At 40.6% G+C, this 20,502-nt stretch overlaps 1 protein-coding gene across 1 annotated transcript; it reads right to left on the bottom strand.

Moving 5' to 3' along the window:
• Positions 1–371: 371 nt before the first annotated feature.
• Positions 372–20,061, bottom strand: LOC138976340 (uncharacterized). Its single transcript, XM_070349209.1, has 8 exons — positions 19,903–20,061; positions 18,012–18,144; positions 16,512–16,558; positions 15,158–15,257; positions 14,003–14,127; positions 11,293–11,396; positions 9,947–10,069; positions 372–2,242 (listed from the first exon to the last, which is right to left on the bottom strand). Exons 2-6 carry the CDS (start codon positions 18,121–18,123, stop codon positions 11,325–11,327), a joined length of 456 nt encoding a protein of 151 aa, XP_070205310.1. The 5' UTR covers positions 18,124–18,144; positions 19,903–20,061; the 3' UTR covers positions 372–2,242; positions 9,947–10,069; positions 11,293–11,324.
• Between the last annotated feature and the right edge of the window lie 441 nt (positions 20,062–20,502).

Below are 20,502 nucleotides of genomic sequence, written 5' to 3'. Positions count from 1 at the left end.
GCTAGGCGGAGCAGCCACTACATTGCCAATTTTAAAGTCTTAGGTATGACCCGGCCGGGGTTCGAACCCACGACCTCCCGATCACGGGGCGGACGCCTTACTACTAGGCCAACCGTGCCGGTTTTTTACAGACATAGATTTGCAATGGTCAAATCGGTTGATAAGGATGTGACAAAGAAAAAATGATGGTATGAAGTTGTTGACTGCATCAAAATGAGCACAAAAGCATTATCAAATGAAAACAATTACATGTAATGTATAAATTGAATATTAAAGATAACTCAGTCATAAACTAATTAATTTTTACCTGTGTCACATCCACACAAAAATGAAAAGTATCTTTATTGAAAGAAACACCAAGAATCCTTGAAAATGTTTTAGAACTTTATTCATGAAACACTAAAGACCAGTTTCAAAAGATAAGAAACAAGCAAATGCTGATAAGAAAACTGAGAACAAGAAGAAAGAAGAATAGTTTCAAAAGGTTTAACGTATGATACACCAGAGTCAAGTTTAAATCATACATAATCAAGTCCATAAATTTGCACCTTCTTGATATTCTGATGAAACAAAAACAAAATGTAAAATCCCTGTATCTTATTAGCACCTGTACATGGCAAAAAACATTCTGCGTTATTGTATGGTTAACAACAAGAAGAGCAAACGCTCGATCGAGTCACTTTCGCAGTTCTGAATATTATATGAGGCATCAGATGGACAGGAAGAAATTGCTATTCACAACACAATGAGTCACGTTCACATAAAATTTGAGCCCGGTCACTTTTATAGTTTCCGAGAAAAGCCCAACGTTAAGTTGTGTGTTGCCGAACAGAAAAGGCTAGTTATCTCCCTTGTTTTTCTGATAACGTTCGTAAAAGGCTACAGATGTAAATACTTTGATGTAAAGAATAATCCTACAAAGTTTCAATCACATCCGATGAACTTTGTCAAAGATATAAAATGTCTAATTTTTCCTTTGACGCTGACCTGTGACCTTGAAAAAGGTCAAAGGTCAACGAAACCATCGTTAAAGTGTAGAGGTCATTGGAGGTCACGACTAAACAAAATATGAGCCCGATCGCTTTGATAGTTTCCGAGAAAAGTCCAACGTTAAGGTGGTGTCTACGGACGGCCGGCCGGACAGACTAACACTGACCGATTACATAGAGTCACTTTTTCTCAAGTGACTCAAAAATGGGGGGGGGGGGGGGGGGGTGATGAAAAGCCAATTTAGCTCAACTTCTCACCTTATAAGAATCATATGGCACATGAGATCAATAATGATGAAAATAAAACAAGACATCAAAAGGCAAACACATAGTTGCCTTTGAACTGAAGACACCCAATTATTCATTTAGGGATCAAGGGACCCTGTTGGAACCTTGACATATAGTAAACCAGAAACACAGGTCCCCTACAAATGTCAAAAAGCAAGAGGTACAGAGCAATTAATCGGTCTAAAAAGTGTTTTCATACTCTTAATTGGTTTTGAATTCAGGAATCTAAGGAAAACAGAAAAGCCATTTTCAGGAATCATTGCTTTCTATTGTGTATAGTTTTTCCAAGGTGACATAATTCATTTGAATAATACAAATCATATATTAATCAAACAAGACCCTTTCTCTTGAAAATAAAATAGTTTCAAACTAATTTTGATGCGTATCTGGGACCATGTTAGTCTTTTTTGTGACCTTGGCAAAATGATCAACAGCATCATTTACATGACTTTGCATCTAACAGTAACAGAGAGCCCTTGCACACACTCAGCAAACAGAGCAACAGCGCAAGTGACTAACCTTTTTGATACGAAATGAGTCCGAATAAGTTTGCATGTCAAGATTTAAAATTCTGATTTCTTTATCACAACCTAACCACATCATTTGGAAAGAGAACATTAGGGAAACCATACCTGGCTGACATTCTTCAAACCAAAGAAGTGCAAGACATTTTAACATAAATGTCGCACTCATAAGAAAAAGACCAAACTTAGGGTAAGACATTTCTGCAGTGATTCTACAGGGGAAGCTACTGAAAGTGAAAGGGTATCTATCATGTAGTAGAGAGTACACATTCTCAGACCACCAAAGACCATTGCCACGGTTACGTAAGCAAAACTGCCGATCTCGTTTCTGAGTTGCCAAGATGGCGGTGTCCAGTCGCAACGCTTTTTTGTCGACAGAAGAGGCCGCTGCTTTGATACCGGACGACTTGCAAAAGCATTTGAGGGTTCAAATACATGTATCTGAAAATTTTCACATTTTATGACAACACTACTGTACTGTGATTTTAAACTTTGTCATGTCCTTCAAGTTTACCTCATGTGTGGTAACAAAACCTTATTCTTAATCCACCCTTTCCACCACATATCTGCATACTGTTGATTGTGATTACTCTCGTGATCAGATCACCGAGTTGAATACAGTGAAACCTCCCATAACGACCCCTCCCAATAACAACCACCTCCATTATCCGACTGATTTTCTTGGCACCATATATAAAATAATTTACATTAAGTTACTTTGGAAACAAATTCCATGTTAAAATTTTTGAAAGGAAACCTCAATGAGTATGGACCAAACCATTGTAGATCCTGGCTGACACATATCAGCACCAGGTTTTTCTGCCCTGGTCTGCCACCTTAACTGATAGCACGACATCATAACGCCTTTGTTCATAAAAGCCTTGATCATGGAAAAATGAAAATTAACTCACTTCGTTTTAAGGTATCAACAGTAAACAATGTTATGAGAAAAGAACAAAATCAGTAAGGAATACCTGCACTGCAAACAATGCAATGAAATTATGATAACATGTACACAATTACTTGCATAGTTATTCAATAAAGAAAAAATCAAATTAATCTACCCCACATCATCACATCATCACATCAGTAGCAGCATGTTCATGATCCTTCAATCTTTACTTTATTTGGTGTTTAACGTCGTTTTCAACCACGAAGGTTATATCGCGATGGGGAAAGTGGGGGAGATGGGATAGAGCCACTTGTTAATTGTTTCTTGTTCACTAAAGCACCAATCAAAAAATTGCTCCAGGGGCTTGCAACGTAGTACAATATATGACCTTACTGGGAGAATGCAAGTTTCCACTACAAAGGACTTAACATGTCTTACATACTGCTTGACTAAAATCTTTTCAATCATGGACTATATTCTATACAAGAAACACTTAACAACTGGCCTGGGGGGGGGGGGGGGACTGGTCTGGGGGTGATAGGAGAGAGTTTAACCTAGGGAAAGTAGCTTTCAGTCAAAAAGCCTCGTAATTAATTATATTTTCTACTAATTTGGTTGCTCTTAGGTGATTTGACCATGCTGGTTCCATTTCTGTTATCTGCTTATCTTACATATGCCTCTCGTTCGAGTTGTAAAATTAAATATTCAAAATGGCGTTTGAAAAGCAGTCTAACTTGCATAATAGGCATTTTCCTGTTGTGATGACAACATCAATTATATTTATGAATTCAGCGTGCCCAAATCCTTTAAATAACGGGCTCTGCCGGCTTAAAACTAAACATGTCGCAGAGGAACTTAGGTAGCCTAGCCTATGGGATAATACAAGATTGTTTTAAAAGACTGTCATGGCCGTGTTGTTTCAGATAGAAAGATGGTTATTGTTTGAAAAGTGGTTTTTTTTTAAATTAAGAAAACAATGCAATGATGAAATAGAAATTTCAGAATTTTTTTGACATGCACCTTTAAAACAGAGCAAACTAACAGCCACTTGGTCAATAGTCTTTCTCAACTGGATGCAACAATAGGACACACTAACCACTTGGTCAATAGTCTGTCTCAACTGATGCAACAATAGGACACACTAACATTGTTTAAACAGAGCAAACTAACAGCCACTTGGTCAATAGTCTTTCTCAACTGGATGCAACAATAGGACACACTAACCACTTGGTCAATAGTCTTCTCAACTGGATGCAACAATAGGACACACTAACTCGTTTAACAGAGCAAACTAACAGCCACTTGGTCAATAGTCTTTCTCAACTGGATGCAACAATAGGACACACTAACCTTGTTAAAACAGAGCAAACTAACAGCCACTTGGTCAATAGTCTTTCTCAACTGGATGCAACAATAGGACACACTAACCTTGTTTAAAACAGAGCAAACTAACAGCCACTTGGTCAATAGTCTTTCTCAACTGGATGCAACAATAGGACACACTAACCTTGTTTAAAACAGAGCAAACTAACAGCCACTTGGTCAATAGTCTTTCTCAACTGGATGCAACAATAGGACACACTAACCTTGTTTAACAGAGCAAACTAACAGCCACTTGGTCAATAGTCTTTCTCAACTGGATGCAACAATAGGACACACTAACACTTGGTCAATAGTCTGTCTCAACTGGATGCAACAATAGGACACACTAACCTTGTTTAAAACAGAGCAAACTAACAGCCACTGGTCAATAGTCTTTCTCAACTGGATGCAACAATAGGACACACTAACCTTGTTTAAAACAGAGCAAACTAACAGCCACTTGGTCAATAGTCTTTCTCAACTGGATGCAACAATAGGTTTGTTTGTTTGTTTATTTGTTGCTTAACGTCCAGCCGACTACGCAGAGCCATATCAGGACGAGGAAGGGGGGGATGAAGGGGGCCACTTGTCAAGCGATTCCTGTTTACAAATGCACTAACCCATTACTTGTGTCCCAGCAGGCTTTAGTAAAACTAAATTAATACCTACTGGAAGATTACCAGTTTCCAGTGTGTTAAAATAGGCTTAACCTATCTACTGCTGGACTTACATCAGAACACTAACAGATTAAACTATACATGAATCGCGAGACAAGCGGCAAGAGAAGAGATTTTTGGAAAAAATACAGGTGAATGAGCAAGAAGGCAGAAAAAGGAAAAGAATTCATGAAGAAAAAAGAGAGCATGACAGGAAAGAGGAACCAAAAATCTACCTAACATCAAACTAGAAAGCTCCTGCGGTTCCAAAAACAGGAGGGGCCTTTAATTTCATAACCGCAGTGCCCCACTGCGTGATGCAACAATAGGACACGCTAACCTTGCTTTGAAAAAAAAAAAAAAAAAACCCCACCAATGTTCCATGAAACTTTCCTATCAGGACGTGAAGGATCTACACACTTTCAAACACAACTCCAGATCATGAGGAAAGGATGAAAAAGAGAATGAAAAGTGGTTGTTGCATCATTTTCACTCCATAACTACTGACAATGATAGTCCTAATCTTTGGGAAATTGGAACTCTATCAGAACTGTGTAGGAAGTCATGAGATAAGATGAAATTTACACAGTGTCAAAAGCGACTTTGCTCCTGAACTTCTTTCTCTCGTTGAATTTTTTGCTCCATACCAAGCTGACTTTTTGTTTCTTTTCAAGTGGAATACCACAAAAAACATTGTGCACTGTCAAGAAAGCTTGAATTTCTTTGATGCCAGGCAATGACCCTGTCACACCTCTCCCAGTCTTCTGTATGTCACTTTTGAAATATGCCTCAACCTTTTTTGTGTCCACAGCTTCCCATTGGTAGCTAGTATGATCTTTTTCGAGACTCACTTTCCGCTGCAGCAACAGAAGAATCACCATTAATACTTGAACTGGCAGTGGCAGTCGTAGAATGCTCATCTGAAATACTAGACGAACTGGCAGTGACAGTCGTAGAATGCTCATCTGAAGTACTTGAACTGGCAGTGGCCGTCGTAGAATACTCATCTTAAGTACTTGAAGAACTGGCAGTGGCAGTCGTAGAATGCTCATCTGAAGTACTCGAAGAAGTGACAGCAGCAGTCGTAGAATGTGCATCTGAAGTTCTTGAAGAACTGGCAGTGCAAGAAGTGGCAGTCACTAACACTGATTTGCCACAAGTTTTGCCGTGCATGTCCAGTGACTGTAAAAATCCACTCACCCTGGTCACCTCCATTACAGCCAACGGGTACTGGTACACATTTTTGTTGACAGAACCACTGTGACCCATGTGCCGATAGAACAGCTCTCTTTCACTCTCTGGAACATCTTGCAAGGCAAATACAGTCGACGCTCGGTGTCTGAACTTATCCGCTATCAACAGATGAGGCTTTTTCAGTTTGTCGCCCATTTCTTTTGTGACAGAGCTAATGCAATTCCAGCCTGTAACATGATTCATTGACTGTCCAGTGTTTGGAAACAGGAACACATTGTCTTTGTGAATTCCAACAGTGCTTCTTTCCTCCATCAGTTTCCGCAGGGGTTCCAGAGTATCATTGGGAATCAACACTGGAACGAAGCGACGACTTCCCTTCCCTGCCTGATAGGCAAGTTTGTGATTTGTCATGAGGGACTTTTCAAGAGGATCCGACACGTTTTGAACCAGATCTTCATCAATCCATTTTCCATCTTCTGCGTCTTTCCATTCTGTTGTTGTCAGTCTAGCGGGTTCTCCACCACGACACGCATTTTACATTGTGAGTCTCGTAACTATCAGATTTCTTAGAATGATGAACTGGTGTACATCCCATAGTTTGTAATTATCATTCATCATTGACTTTGAGTTCCCAACATGTTCTTTCTAAGTTGCGATGTCTATTTCCACAGGTTGATCTTCCGGCTGTCTCAAAACTGTTTCTCCTTTGTTCACAGTGCAGCTATGCAGAGTAAAAAATGAAGTCCCAGTTCAAATTCAGGACATCATAAAATGTCTGCAGTTCATCGCCCTGGTCCAAAAGGTTGTGTTTCTTTCTTTCTTTATTTGGTGTTTAACGTCGTTTTCAACCACGAAGGTTATATCGCGACGAGGGAAAGGGGGGAGATGGGATAGGGGAAAGGGGGGAGATGGGATAGAGCCACTTGTTAAGTGTTTCTTGTTCACAAAAGCACCAATCAAAAAACCGCCCCAGGGGCCCGCAACGCAGCACAACACATGACCTTACTGGGAGAATGCAAGTTTCCAGTACAAAGGACTAAACATTTCTTACATACTGCTTGACTAAAATCTTTACAAACATTGACTATATTCTATACAAGAACCACTTAACAAGGGTTAAAGGAGAAACAGAATCCGTTAGTCGCCTCATACGACATGCGGGGTGCAGAGAAATAAGGATGTGGAAAAGAAGACTTTTGGTAAGTGAAATAAAGGTGATGGATCCAGTCAGGTAGAAATAAGACAACAAGAAAAGAATTGGAAAACTGCAGGGAATAGTAGGGAGAGTTTTCTTGGAAGGAAATATAGGTGAAAGGACTGGTAAGGCAGAAATAAGACAAAAGAAGAGAAGAAACAGAACCGTCAGTCGCCTCTTACGACATGCTGGTTAGCATCGGGTAAATTCTTTCTAGTCCCAACCAATATGGGACTCCCCCTAACCCGCGGGGGGTAAAGGTTGTGTTGAGCATAGTAGCCACGCATCACCTTAACAGCTTTCTTAATCACAAAGCCGATGGTGACTTTCTGGCCTGACTTTTCTGTACCGTTTTCATCATGTGAAAGCTCTTGGATTGCCTGTGTCAAGTAATCAAAATTCTTTCTCTGAAACAGATCTTCACCTGTGTGTACAGTAATCCTTTGTTTTTTAACTTTGTGAGATTATTGACTTAAGCAACATCGTTCATTTTCTTAAATAGGCTGGCAAATGCACGCATGTCTGACATGACCCCACGTTTATCTTTTTGTACAGCTTTTGCCCATAATTTCTGACCAAGAAGCAAAACCACTTTATCCTTGCGGCATATTTCTCCGATATCATCATGTCTGAAGCGGTCTAAAACCTCTGTCTGAAACCGAGTAGAAACATCTGATCTTAAGGAAGAAAAATCAACTGTTCTAGCGCCTGTTGTTGATGAAGCTGCACTGGAACACATCTTCTTGTGTTGACAAATCCTTGATTTACTGTAAAAGCCTTTACATGAACTGCACATCACTGTTTTCTGGGTGCCCTGGGACCTTTCTCTAATCAAAGTGACTCCTACTCCTTGTTCTGCTTGCAAGAGAACATTTTTGGCATAGATTCCTTCTTTCTTCAAGGCATCAGATACACAATCTTGTTCCGTCTTTGGGAGTGCTAATGCTGCTTTAACTGCCTCTTCATCTTTGTGTTTTCGACGTAGGTGTCGCGGAAGCACAGCCTGAAATTCTCCACAGTACACACATGGCCGCTTCGGTCTTTTTTTCTTTTGTTTTGGTATAGCTTGTTTCTGGGGTTGGCTACCTGATGTTGATTCCGTTGTAACTGCTGTTGTCTCTGACCTGCTTTCTGCTGTTGTCTCTGACAAACTTTCTGCTGTTGATGGTGATTTGTTTTGTGCTGTTGATGATCGATCTGCTTTCTGCTGCTGCTGCTCCGCTTTCTGCTGTTATTAGTGTTAATGATGGTCTGCTTTCTAGTGTCGATGATGATCTGCTTTCTGCTGTTGATGATGGCTTACTTTTTGCTTGTGATGATGATCCGCTTTCTGCTGTTGATGATGATCTGCAATCTGCTGTTGATGATGATCTGCTGTTTGTTGCTGTTGATGATGATCTGCTGTTTGTTGCTGTTGATGATGATCTGCTGTTTGTTGCTGTTCTGCTGTTTGTTGCTGTTCCTGATCTGCTGTTTGTTGCTGTTGATGATGATCTGCTGTTTGTTGCTGTTGATGATGATCTGCTGTTTGTTGCTGTTGATGATGATCTGCTGTTTGTTGCTGATCTGCTGTTTGTTGCTGTTGATGATGATCTGCTGTTTGTTGCTGTTGATGATGATCTGCTGTTTGTTGCTGTTGATGATGATCTGCTGTTTGTTGCTGTTGATGATGATCTGCTGTTTGTTTTTGCTTAACGCCCAGCCGACCACGAAGGGCCATATCAGGGAGGTGCTGCTTTGACATTTAACGTGCGCCACACACAAGACAGAAGTCGCAGCACAGGCTTCATGTCTCACCCAGTCACATTATTCTGACACCGGACCAACCAGTCCTAGCACTAACCCCATAATGCCAGACGCCAGGCGGAGCAGCCACTAGATTGCCAATTTTAAAGTCTTAGGTATGACCCGGTCGGGGTTCGAACCCACGACCTCCCGATCACGGGGCGGACGCCTTACCACTAGGCCAACTGTGCCGGTCATGATGATCTGCTATTTGTTGCTGTTGATGATGATCTGCTATTTGTTGCTGTTGATGATGATCTGCCTTCTGCTGTAGATGACGACTCGCGTTTTGCTCTTGATGATAATCTGCTGTTTTTTGGTGTTGATGGCGATCTTTTCCCAGCTGCTGACAATCTTTCTTTCTTTATTTATGTTGTGTTTAACGTCGTTTTCAACCGTTCAAGGTTATATCGCGACAGGGAAGGGGGGGGGGGGGGATGGTTTGTTTGTTTGTTGCTTAACGTCCAGCCGACTACGCAGAGCCATATCAGGACGAGGAAGGGGGGGATGAAGGGGGCCACTTGTCAAGCGATTCCTGTTTACAAATGCACTAACCCATTACTTGTGTCCCAGCAGGCTTTAGTAAAACTAAATTAATACCTACTGGAAGATTACCAGTTTCCAGTATGTTAAAATAGGCTTAACCTATCTACTGCTGGACTTACATCAGAACACTAACAGATTAAACTATACATGAATCACGAGACAAGCGGCAAGAGAAGAGATTTTTGGAAAAAATACAGGTGAATGAGCAAGAAGGCAGAAAAAAGAAAAGAATTCATGAAGAAAAAGAGAGCATGACAGGAAAGAGGAACCAAAAATCTACCTAACAGCAAACTAGAAAGCTCCTGCGGTTCCAAAAACAGGAGGGGCTTTTAATTTCATAACCGCAGTGCCCCACTGCGGGAGGGGGGGATGGGATAGAGCCACTTGTTAACTGTTTCTTGTTCACAAAAGCACTAATCAAAAATTGCCCCAGGGGCCTGCAACGCAGTACAATATATAACCTTACTGGGAAAATGCAAGTTTCCAGTACAAAGGACTCAACATGTCTTACATACTGCTTGACTAAAACTGCTGACAATGATGAACTGCTTTCTGCTGCTGTTGATGAGGACCTGTCTCCTATTTCAGTCCTTCTGACCTTTTTTCTGCTGCTGGGTACGAAGCTGGTCTGTGGGTCACTGTTAACAAATTAAATGAGAACTTTAGCAATAAGATAAAGAGGGCTGGAAAGCTTGTTTTTCCAATAAAATATAACACAGATTTGGAGTACTTATAAAAGCAGTGCATTGCTCATGACACCCATCTTGTAAACTTAGAAACTTTCTTCATATTAGGTAAAAATTCAGCCTGTTTATTAGCAATAAAATCAGAAGCAGCAGTTTATTGCATTGTAATTTAACATAGAGAAGCACTGTTGTATTGACACAACGTTATATTGAATGAATTCCCGACTATATTCAAATCACCGCTAGGCCCTAACAAAAGCTCTTCTTAGTATTTGATAAAAAAAATAAAGGCTATACATGTATTGAAATTTTGGCTATATTCAGGCATGAGGAAGTTTCTAAATTGTATACATGTCACAATGTGGGCTACTGAATTAACTCTTAACGTCCTATACCGCGCGGTTCCGCTCGTGGGCTGTAGTCCTGAACTCAGTTGCCGACTGACACAAACTTTCGCATTCGGCTTTTCTTATCTCGTAACTCCACATTAAATACCATTCTCTTAATCTCTCGAAGTATGGCTGCCCATGTGGCAGGGTATAATAAACAAACGGCCATAAACGCAAAATTCTCATTCGCAAAAAGGGATGGCCCAGGGAGCTCAAGCACAAGAAGAAGAAGAAGAAGAAGAAGAAGAAGAAGAAGAAGAAGAAGAAGAAGTTTCTTGAGCGCAAATTTTACACCCGCCCTGCGGGCGATCACATTCTCAATTTTGTTCGCCCACACTAATTTTTATTTGCCTAGGGCAACAAGGGTGACCGATCTTGTGCACGCCTGATATTGAAACAACATTTCTGCTCACAAGAACTTTTCCCCTGCTTATTTTGAATTTAACATTGATTCGAATTTAAAGAAACTTAACCTCAAGAGATCCAAGTGCAGAGTCAGTTAGGTACAGTCAAACCTTTTGAATACAACCATCAAAAAGATTCTGTAACTCAGGCTTTGAAATTTGTCTATTTCTTATCTTTAAGAGGCTCTCCCACTTGTTCAACCATAATATACTCGTCTTAGTCTTACAGATGCACTTTAGTCTCTTAGCCTCAAGGTTTCCCTGTATTTTCTAGTTCACTATGTAACAGAAAAGTGGCATTCAGACCACATAAAGCAAAACATTTGACGGTAAAATAACAAAAACAGAAAGGTTCAAGTAAGAGCAGAGGAAAATCATGTACTTTGATCATATAAAGTCCTCCGTGTCCTTGGTTTAAGGAGAGGATAATCCAGAGATTGAAGAAGCTCCCGTCTCACTCTCAGTGTCAGGACAGTAGTCTTCGTCCTGAAACAAAATATCCAGGTTTTGTTCTTTTTACATACTCATAAACAATATCATTGTACAGGTTTCAGCCTAACTTTTGCATGGACATAAGATTTCATGACACTTTGTTGTAAGGTGCTTTAAAAAATGTTTTTAAAAACCTAGACAAGGATGTCCGAGGGGACACGGCGTCACCGTGTATAGCACGGTCTGCTCGTAATTGGATGTTAGCCGAGCTTAACGTATAGCAGCCAGCCGCAACTAACAACAGCTCAAACCGCCCAGTAGCTCGGTTGGTAGCTCAGTTGGTAGAGCACTGGACTTGTGATCGAAAGGTCGCAGGTTCGAATTCGGGCCGGGACGGACACGGGTCAACTTTATGTGCAGACCCAGAGACAGAAGCCATGTCCCACCCCCGTGTCATCACAATGGCACGTAAAAGACCTTGGTCATTCTGCCATAAGTGCAGGTGGCTGAATACACCCAAACACGCAGACACCTGGGTAGCGCGACTCCGTTGCTGCTAGCTTTCCACTGGGACAATAAAGTAATGAGAAATGAGAGAGAAATGAGTATGAATTCTCCTTCTTCCCAAGAACAACAGCAGACTAGAACAAGTCAGCAACGCAACGCCAGGACAGTTTAAAGCCATCCGCTGGTAATTGGACTCCGTTGCTGCTAGCTTTCCACTGGGAGGAAGCGACCCGAATTTCCCAGCGATGGGACAATAAAGTAATGAGAAATGAGAGAGAAATGAGTATGAATTCTCCTTCTTCCCAAGAACAACAGCAGACTAGAACAAGTCAGCAACGCAACGCCAGGACAGTTTAAAGCCATCCGCTGGTAATTGGACGTTAGCTCCGCTTAACGTATAGCAGCCAGCTGCACACAGTGATAGACACAGACGGCATTTTGTGAAACCACGCATGGTGTATACAACCAAAATGAGGGGAATTGAAACCGAGAAATCGCTAATAAATCATGAATCGCTAAATATTTGTCAACCAAACTTGGCACACAATCTGCTGATATGCACAGGCATGAGCAAGTTCCAGAATTTTCACTCGCCTTGTGGGCTAGTGAAATTCAAAATTGACTAGCCCACAAACAATTTCACTTGCCCACAAAAATGAGTTTCCAAACAACAAAACGATTCTATCCATTCAAACGTGGTGAAAGGCGAGCAGGTCTTTGCAAGCGCCTGTACAGATCGCATTAGTTGAGCGACATGAGCACGCTAGTCTTGCGTTAGCTGGTGCATAGCGTGTCCCCCCCTCGGTGTCTTCAACCTTTTTGTTTGAGTTTACCCATTTTTTGGTGTTTTGTTGGTGAGACTTTGATGTTTCGTGTGCACGTATGTTTTCTAGCTTAATTTGTCCGTACCAACAACGAATGGCCCCTTTCTTTCCTTCTCAGAAGCGGCATGCTTTTTGCAAGCAGTACTGTACACAACATGACATTTTTGTGTAGTCTGCCTGGAAGGAACGCTTCCTCTGTCCGGAGTCATACTTTTTAATCTCTCGGACTCCGTTCCCTCTGGTTTGGCTAGTTGTCCAAGTATTTCTACATGTTTACAGCTTCAGATCTGCCTAGGCTTCTGAGACACACATGCTGCGTCGACAATACTGATTGGTTAAAATCGTGTCAACAAAAAGTCCTGATAACCCTGAAATCATAAGGTCATTCTGATTGGTCACTAAAGAGAATTTCCTGGAACTGGAGCTCCGATCACATCTAATTTTAGCAATCGTAGACGACAACGTGCTTCACAACAGACAATCGTCGCTTGGAAATTGATACCACAGACCCAAAATTTACACTCGCCAAGCGGGCGATCATTATAAAACTTTCTACTCGCCCACACTCATTTCTGGTCGCCTGTGGCAAGTGGGCGACCGATCTTGCTCATGCCTGTATGCACCTAACCCTACCTGCAAAGTTTGGTTGAAAAACAGCACAAAAAGTGGGTTCATCGAAACCGGTATATTTCGACCAAACTTTGCAGGTAGGTTTAGGTGCATATCAGCATATTGTGCAGGGATGTGGTTAGGCGTCGGACATCGGACATAGACCGATTACAAGGCTCAAATGTCCGATTCACATAAACGCATTGCGGTCAGATGTCCTATCGTTTTCAACTGAGCGCGGTCATGGTCCGATAAAAACTCCATTCCTTCGGACAGCACGATATTTGATATTCTTTCCGTGATAGTGCTGAAGTTTTTGGTCGTTTTTTAGTTTGTTTCTCTTTTGTGTGTGTCCTGCACACAATGTTGGTGCATGTACTGATATGTGTGTTTGCACATGATAATTTTGTGTTTTGTACACAATTATAATGTCCTATTGAAATGTCTGAAAGCAGTCAAATGTCCTATTGATGCCGAAGAGCTCAGGGCATTTGTCCTATAGGTATGAATTTGTGGCAACATCCCTGATTGTGTACTGAAAAATCGCTAATAAATCATGAATCGCTAAATATTTGTCAACCAAGCTTGGCACACAATATGCTGATATGCACCTAATCCTACCTGCAAAGTTTGTTTGAAAAACAGCACAAAAAGTGGGTTCATCGAGACCCGTATACTTTGCAGGTACTACAGTATATCAGTAACAAAATCAACACTTACTAAGGGCAGGCTGTCAACATTTGATCTGCTTTCTGCTGATGTTGCTGAGGACCTGTCTGCTATCGCAGTCGATGATACCTCTGACCTGCTTTCTGCTGCTGGGTTCAAGACTGGTCTGTAGGTCTCTGTTAACAAATTAAATGAAAACTAGCAATGAGACAAACAGGGCTGGAAAGCTTATAATTATGATATCCCAATCTTCTTCTTCTACGTTCCCGGCCATACGTCTAGATGTCCAGTCCAGTGTTGAGTGCAAATCCCGCAGTCAGCCGCAGTGATGCCGCTGTCCCCCACAGCTTTTCGCGGAGCTCCACTTCACTCGGCCACGTTTGGCGCCTCAGGGTGTGTGATATCCCAATAACATATAACACAGATTTGAAGTACTTATAAAAGCCATTTGAAAAAGCAAACAGAGGTTGCTACACTTGAAGATTTTCACTGGCTACTTATCCGGAAGGACTATATTAGACAGACGGGCAGGTTCCGTAAATGAGCCTCTATACTTCACTCATTACATTTATTAGACACTGTCATGCAACATGCTGCCTGACAAATTTTTCCCCATAACCTCTCTCATGTTCTTTTGTTGTTTTCCGACTTATCAATTATGTCTCGATTTATGCGCAATGTAGTGACTTTTCCTCTGATCACAATACGCATTAACTTTGTGCGAGTGTCTTATGTGCACTTATTACAATTGAAAAAATCCCCTCAAATATTGGCGCTCTAAGTCTTCTTCTTCTTTTTCCCTTAAGCTAGCTACTAGCTAGCTGCCCTTTCCCCACCTCCTGTATCACCAACCCCTTCCCATTTTCTGCTTGTTTGTGTATCTGTTTTGTCTTTTGTTTTGTTTTTCGTTTCCTGAAAGGAGCTAATGTACTTATTCCGCCATCATGCTAACCTTTGTTTTGTAATTACTATGATTGCTTAAAATAAGCATTATATGCTCGAGTATGTAATCATCCATGCATTGTTCTTGTCATGATTAAAATTGAATAAAGTTTTGTTTAAACCAAGAAGAAGAAGAGTGATATTACTGATAACAAGCAACACAACAGTTCATTGCTCATGACATGCATATTGTAGAGATCAGAGGCAGAACTAACAAAAACAGAAATGTTCAACTTCAAGTAGGAGCGGAGGAAAATCATGTACCTTGATCATATAAAGTCTTCTGGTTGCTTGGTTGAAGGAGAGGGTAGTCCACTGAGATTGAAGAAGCTCCTGTCTCATTCTCCGGGCAGTAGTTTTCATTCTGAAACAAAAATTACAGGTTATGTTCTTTTCCACACACTCATAAACACACATCATTGAACAGATTTCTGCATGTAACAGTAACACCTACACATGTCCACTTGTCAACATTGAGTGGAAACCATTTTACAACATATTGGAAAACTTTTGACAGTCAATCTCTACAAAAATCAATTGTAAAGTCATCATTAGGGCAACCATTGTAAATATAAAAATCTTGTTTGTCAAACAAAGCTAAAAGCTGATCAAAGGTGGAGCTTTGCCCTTGTTATAATCATATCCTGAGTTTGTTCTTTAAAAGCTTTGTCGAAATGTTAGGTAGCTGGCCATAAAAACTATAACAGCAAATGAACAATAAACCTGGGCATATTTGTTATGGTGCGCATAGTTTCTTTCATAAGGCTGCATGCATCTTTATCAATAAGTGGCACAACTGATTGCAAGTGTCCCTGTCTGCCTAACCTCTTTGTAATACCCACTAACAGTAACAGTAAACGATGTTGATAGGTGTAAACCACAGAGCCTTCACAACACACACAACAAGAGGCGAAGCCTTCAAGGCTCACGTAAGAAATCGACAAACAGTAACACAAACTCAATCACTCCGTCACACACACACACACACACACACACACACACACACACACACACACACACACACACACACACACACACACACACACACAGTAAGCATAGGTGAAACTATGCAAGAAAGCGAGACCCTGGATCTGCCAAGAAGTCTCGGCCCGCTCACAATAACAATGACCGAGACTTTCAGTAATTCCTTTGCGTGGCGTCTAACCCTCTTACGTCATAATGTGACGTCTTCAAATAGTTTCTATCACACACGTCGAACACTTTTGACCGAGACTGACGTAATCCATAGACTCGGAAATGTTAAAGTTTCTACCACAGACATACACACATACATACATACATACGCACGCACGCACAGACAGACAAAGTTTATCATCGCATAGGCTACACTTACGTGGAGCCAAAAACGGATGTACTAATATCGCAAGCTTGAAGCACACAAGCGCAATGGTGGTGTAACAGACTTCTCTGGGGTATCAACATAGCTGGCTTTAAACCACAGACCACCTATCAATGTCTATATTGAGGATTGATTGAAGAATAAGGAATGTAATGTACCATATTTGTCTATAGTCAGTAGCAAATCAATTCTACAAGAAGAAGGAAGTAGACACTAATAGTAATACAAAATGACAAAAAGAAAAGAGCACTGACATACCTCTAATGTCTGAGGAGTGGTGAGTATTCTGGAGATACTGGACTTATCTGTACAGAGAAAATGCACACTGAACTGGTTACAATGGTGATTTAAAAACAACTTTTAAAAGTTTAAACTTTGTAAACAAGCAGAGAAGAAAAACAATTCTCAGTTAATCTGGTAGATTTCAAGTGACCATATTATGTATCTAATATAAGGATGCCCTTGTAATCCATTCATGCTTTTTGAAGAAAACGCCCTGACTGAATTGTTTTGTTGGGTAAAGCTCTTTCGAGTTTGAGCGCTCATATACATACTCTTTTTTGTTTGTTTGTTTGTTTGCTTAACGCCCAGCCGACCACGAAGAGCCATATCAGGGCGGTGCTGCTTTGACATATAACGTGCGCCACACACAAGACAAAAGTCGCAGCACAGGCTCCATCAGGGGCTCACATCCATGAGAGATAGCATCTAGAGGACAAATGTCCTGGACAATGTAAAAGCGATAGGACATTTGTCCCGGAAAAAAATTAATAGGACCTTTTTTGTCTCGCAACAAAACGGACACTAACAGCATGGTTTTGTCTGCTTGGAGAGACACATCGTAGCAAATCAAACTACTGTAAATTGGAAAGTAGTGACAGTTTCCAGATCAAATGAAAGCATAATCGGACAATAACCCCTTTGTGACAAAAACAATAGGACATATGTCCTCTTGCATGAAAAATGTATAGGACATTTGGAAAAAATATCCGTGTATGTCCGATGTCCGACGTGGATGTGAGCCCCTGCTCCATGTCTCACCCAGTCACATTATTCTGACACCGGACCAACCAGTCCTAGCACTAACCCCACAATGCCAGACGCCAGGCGGAGCAGCCACTAGATTGCCAATTTTAAAGTCTTAGGTATGACCCGGCCGGGGTTCGATCCCACGACCTCCCGATCACGGGGCGGACGCCTTACCACTAGGCCAACCGTGCCGGATACATACTCTAAATATTGTTAATGTTAGTTGTTACTATACATGATCGTTCGTTATTTTTCATGAATCTTCACATGTCGAGTTTCAAGGATTTTAATGTGTGATCTGTTAATGTTGTGTAATAAAGCTAGGATTGAAAACGCTCATCTATTGATTTGAATACATATTATATATCTTCCTGGTTTGCAAATGATTCAAAACATCTGGCAATAATTAGGTTGATTTTAGTACTGTATCGGTCATTGACCGACTGAGCATAAATTCAACATCTAGATCATTTAGAAAATTGTTTTGGTCATCGCTTATTTCGATGACAGATTGATTGAAAAGTCAATGACCAGCTCACTGAAAAATCAATCGGTCATTTCACAATTCTATGCGTCAAGTGACCGATGACCGACAAGAATCCTATTCACTGATCTGGTCTTTGACTTTAGTTAAGCTTGCAAACCTGTATATATATGGCTGGTACTAGTAAAACTAAATACATGTATTCAAAATAAATCCCCTGAACATCAACTGAGTAAATTTCTTACCAGAACTTGTGCTTGTTGTCAGGCTTCCATGTTTCTTTAAGTTTGACAAAGAGAGCTGCAACATGAACTGCCCTCTGGTATAGTGAGCAAAGTATCCAGGATCCAACGCCATATTCCTCAGCTTCAAATTAGCCTGATGGATAATTTCAAATATTATAATGAATTAATCTTAAACACAAACATAACACATCACATCATGTCATCCAAAATTACAGGTTAAGTTCTTTTCCACATACTCACAATGATAAACACACATCATTGAACATATTTCTGCATGTAATACTTAGGTAACACCTACACATATCAACCTGTCAACATTGTGTGAACATTGAGTGAAAACCATTTTTTATCATATTGGAAAACTGTTGACAGTCAATCTCTAGAAAAATCATTTATAAAGTCATCATTCAAGGGCAACCATTGTAAATATTATAATTTTGATTGTCAAACTCAAAGCTTAGTTAAAGCTGATCAAAAGTGGAGCTTTGCCCTTTTTATATCCTGAGTCAGTTCTTTAACAGCTTGGTGGAAATGTTAGGTATAGCTGGCCAAGTCAGGGAATGCTTTAACACATTAACACTAATACAGTAACAGCAATAAACCTGGGCATATTTGTTATGGTGCGCATAGTTTCTTTCATAAGGTTGCATGTATCTTTATCAATGTGTGGCACAACTGATTGAAAGTGTCACTGTATGCCTAACTTCTTTGTACTTCACACTATATAACAGCGAAAGATATCAAATATCACTAACTACCACGTAAAAGCACACCGCTAACTTTGAGCCCAACATTATGCTTAGTATTAGTATAAGCTCTGAAATGTATTTTAAGTTGATTAAACCAGAGGTGACGGTTAGAACAAATAGCGCTGGATGGTTATTGAAAACAGAGCTCTGATGAGCATATTTAATGAACGTTTTCTGTCGTTACACTCATTATCGAAGACAAAATCAAATTATGTCAAAAAAAAACCCAACGTTAAAGTTTTTTGATATGCCGGACAGTCTAACAGTAACACTGCATGCCCATGGATGTACATTAAATCCATGCATAGACTAACTGATTACTCAGGTGAGCCAAAAAGAACTGAACACCCCAGCGAGCCAGCTTTCTTGACCGCCAAGGACGACCACGCACGTTTCCGGCCAATTTATGTGGAGCACGTGATGCGCACAAAAAATATTGTCGGTTTAGAAGTGTTGTCTGCGCAATGATCGCGGCGGCTTTCTTGACCGCCAAGGACGACCACGCACGTTGTGAGACGTCATTCGTTAGACCTCAATTAACGCGTGCCTCTAAGTTCTAACAAGCAAGAAACACAAACAGTATTCCTTCCAGATAAGTAAAAAAAAATGTGTACACGAGGCTAGGTAAATTCAACAGATTTGTTTTGTATTACCATATATAATAATATTATATATTATGATCGTTATCATATGAATTTATTCTCAAATGAACAATATACGAGCCTCTGATTGTTTGCACATAAAACTATCCACAACTGGCGTGTGTGGAACCCAAAACAGCAGCAAATTGAATCACTGAATGACTTCAGTTTGAAAATGTCCGAACGTTCATAATCATATCTCCGCTTCAAAAGAACATTCGTTCGCCCGTCGACTGTACGAAATCTAACAATATGTGTCCTTATCACGGTCAAGCTTAGAATGATTTGGTAAAGATTGAAGGCCTCAGCACAGGCCATTCATGAACATGATGACGAGATTTTCTAAGATGGCGAACACTGCGTGGTCGAAATAGCATAACAAAAGTTACTTTTCATGTCCAAGCGGAAGCATTTTCCCATTGAGTGGCATGTAAAACAAAAAAGAAAGTGGTAAACAAACACATACAACAAGTTCAGCATTCGTGTCACATTGCAACTCACCTTTCTTTCTCTCACTCTCCCAGAAACACATCAATCGAGTCATCATGCAGCTTCGCCATTTTTCAGTTTCGCCGCGCTGGGGTGCGCCTCATTGTGAGGTCAATGACGTCATTCTTAAAATAGGCCAAGATATAACTTTTCAGCGTTGTCGCATGGTGCTTCAACTGATTCTAAATGCATGCAGACGTTAGAAAGTCAACTTTGGTGGTTTTGTGTTAAAACTGTTGAAAGTAGACAACAGCTCGGATTTCACGGAAAGAACACTCCCATAACCAAATATATTTGAAGATAATGTCATGTTGACATAAAGGTGAAAATCAGAGTAGTCACCCTAATGACTGCAATACAAAATGGTACTGTTCTCATTCAGTTTGATTCTGATTTATCTGCATCTTCTTTACCAGTGACGTCTCGATGTGTTTCCTCGTTAGCGCAGTGGATCAAGCGTCCTGGGACAGAAACGAGGTTCAGAGAGGCCAAAACAATAGGTCGACCGACTTTCGGTCGACCCAACTACAAAGTTCAATGAAAATTATCTATAGGTCGACAAAAAGTCGACCTATAGACTGTTTGTACTAATATATATATATATATATATAT

Source organism: Littorina saxatilis, linkage group LG9, assembly GCF_037325665.1.
Source record: "Littorina saxatilis isolate snail1 linkage group LG9, US_GU_Lsax_2.0, whole genome shotgun sequence".
NCBI lineage: Eukaryota > Metazoa > Mollusca > Gastropoda > Littorinimorpha > Littorinidae > Littorina > Littorina saxatilis.
The sequence above is the reverse complement of the archived record's forward strand: the minus strand, read 5'-3'. Positions and strand labels throughout refer to the sequence as shown.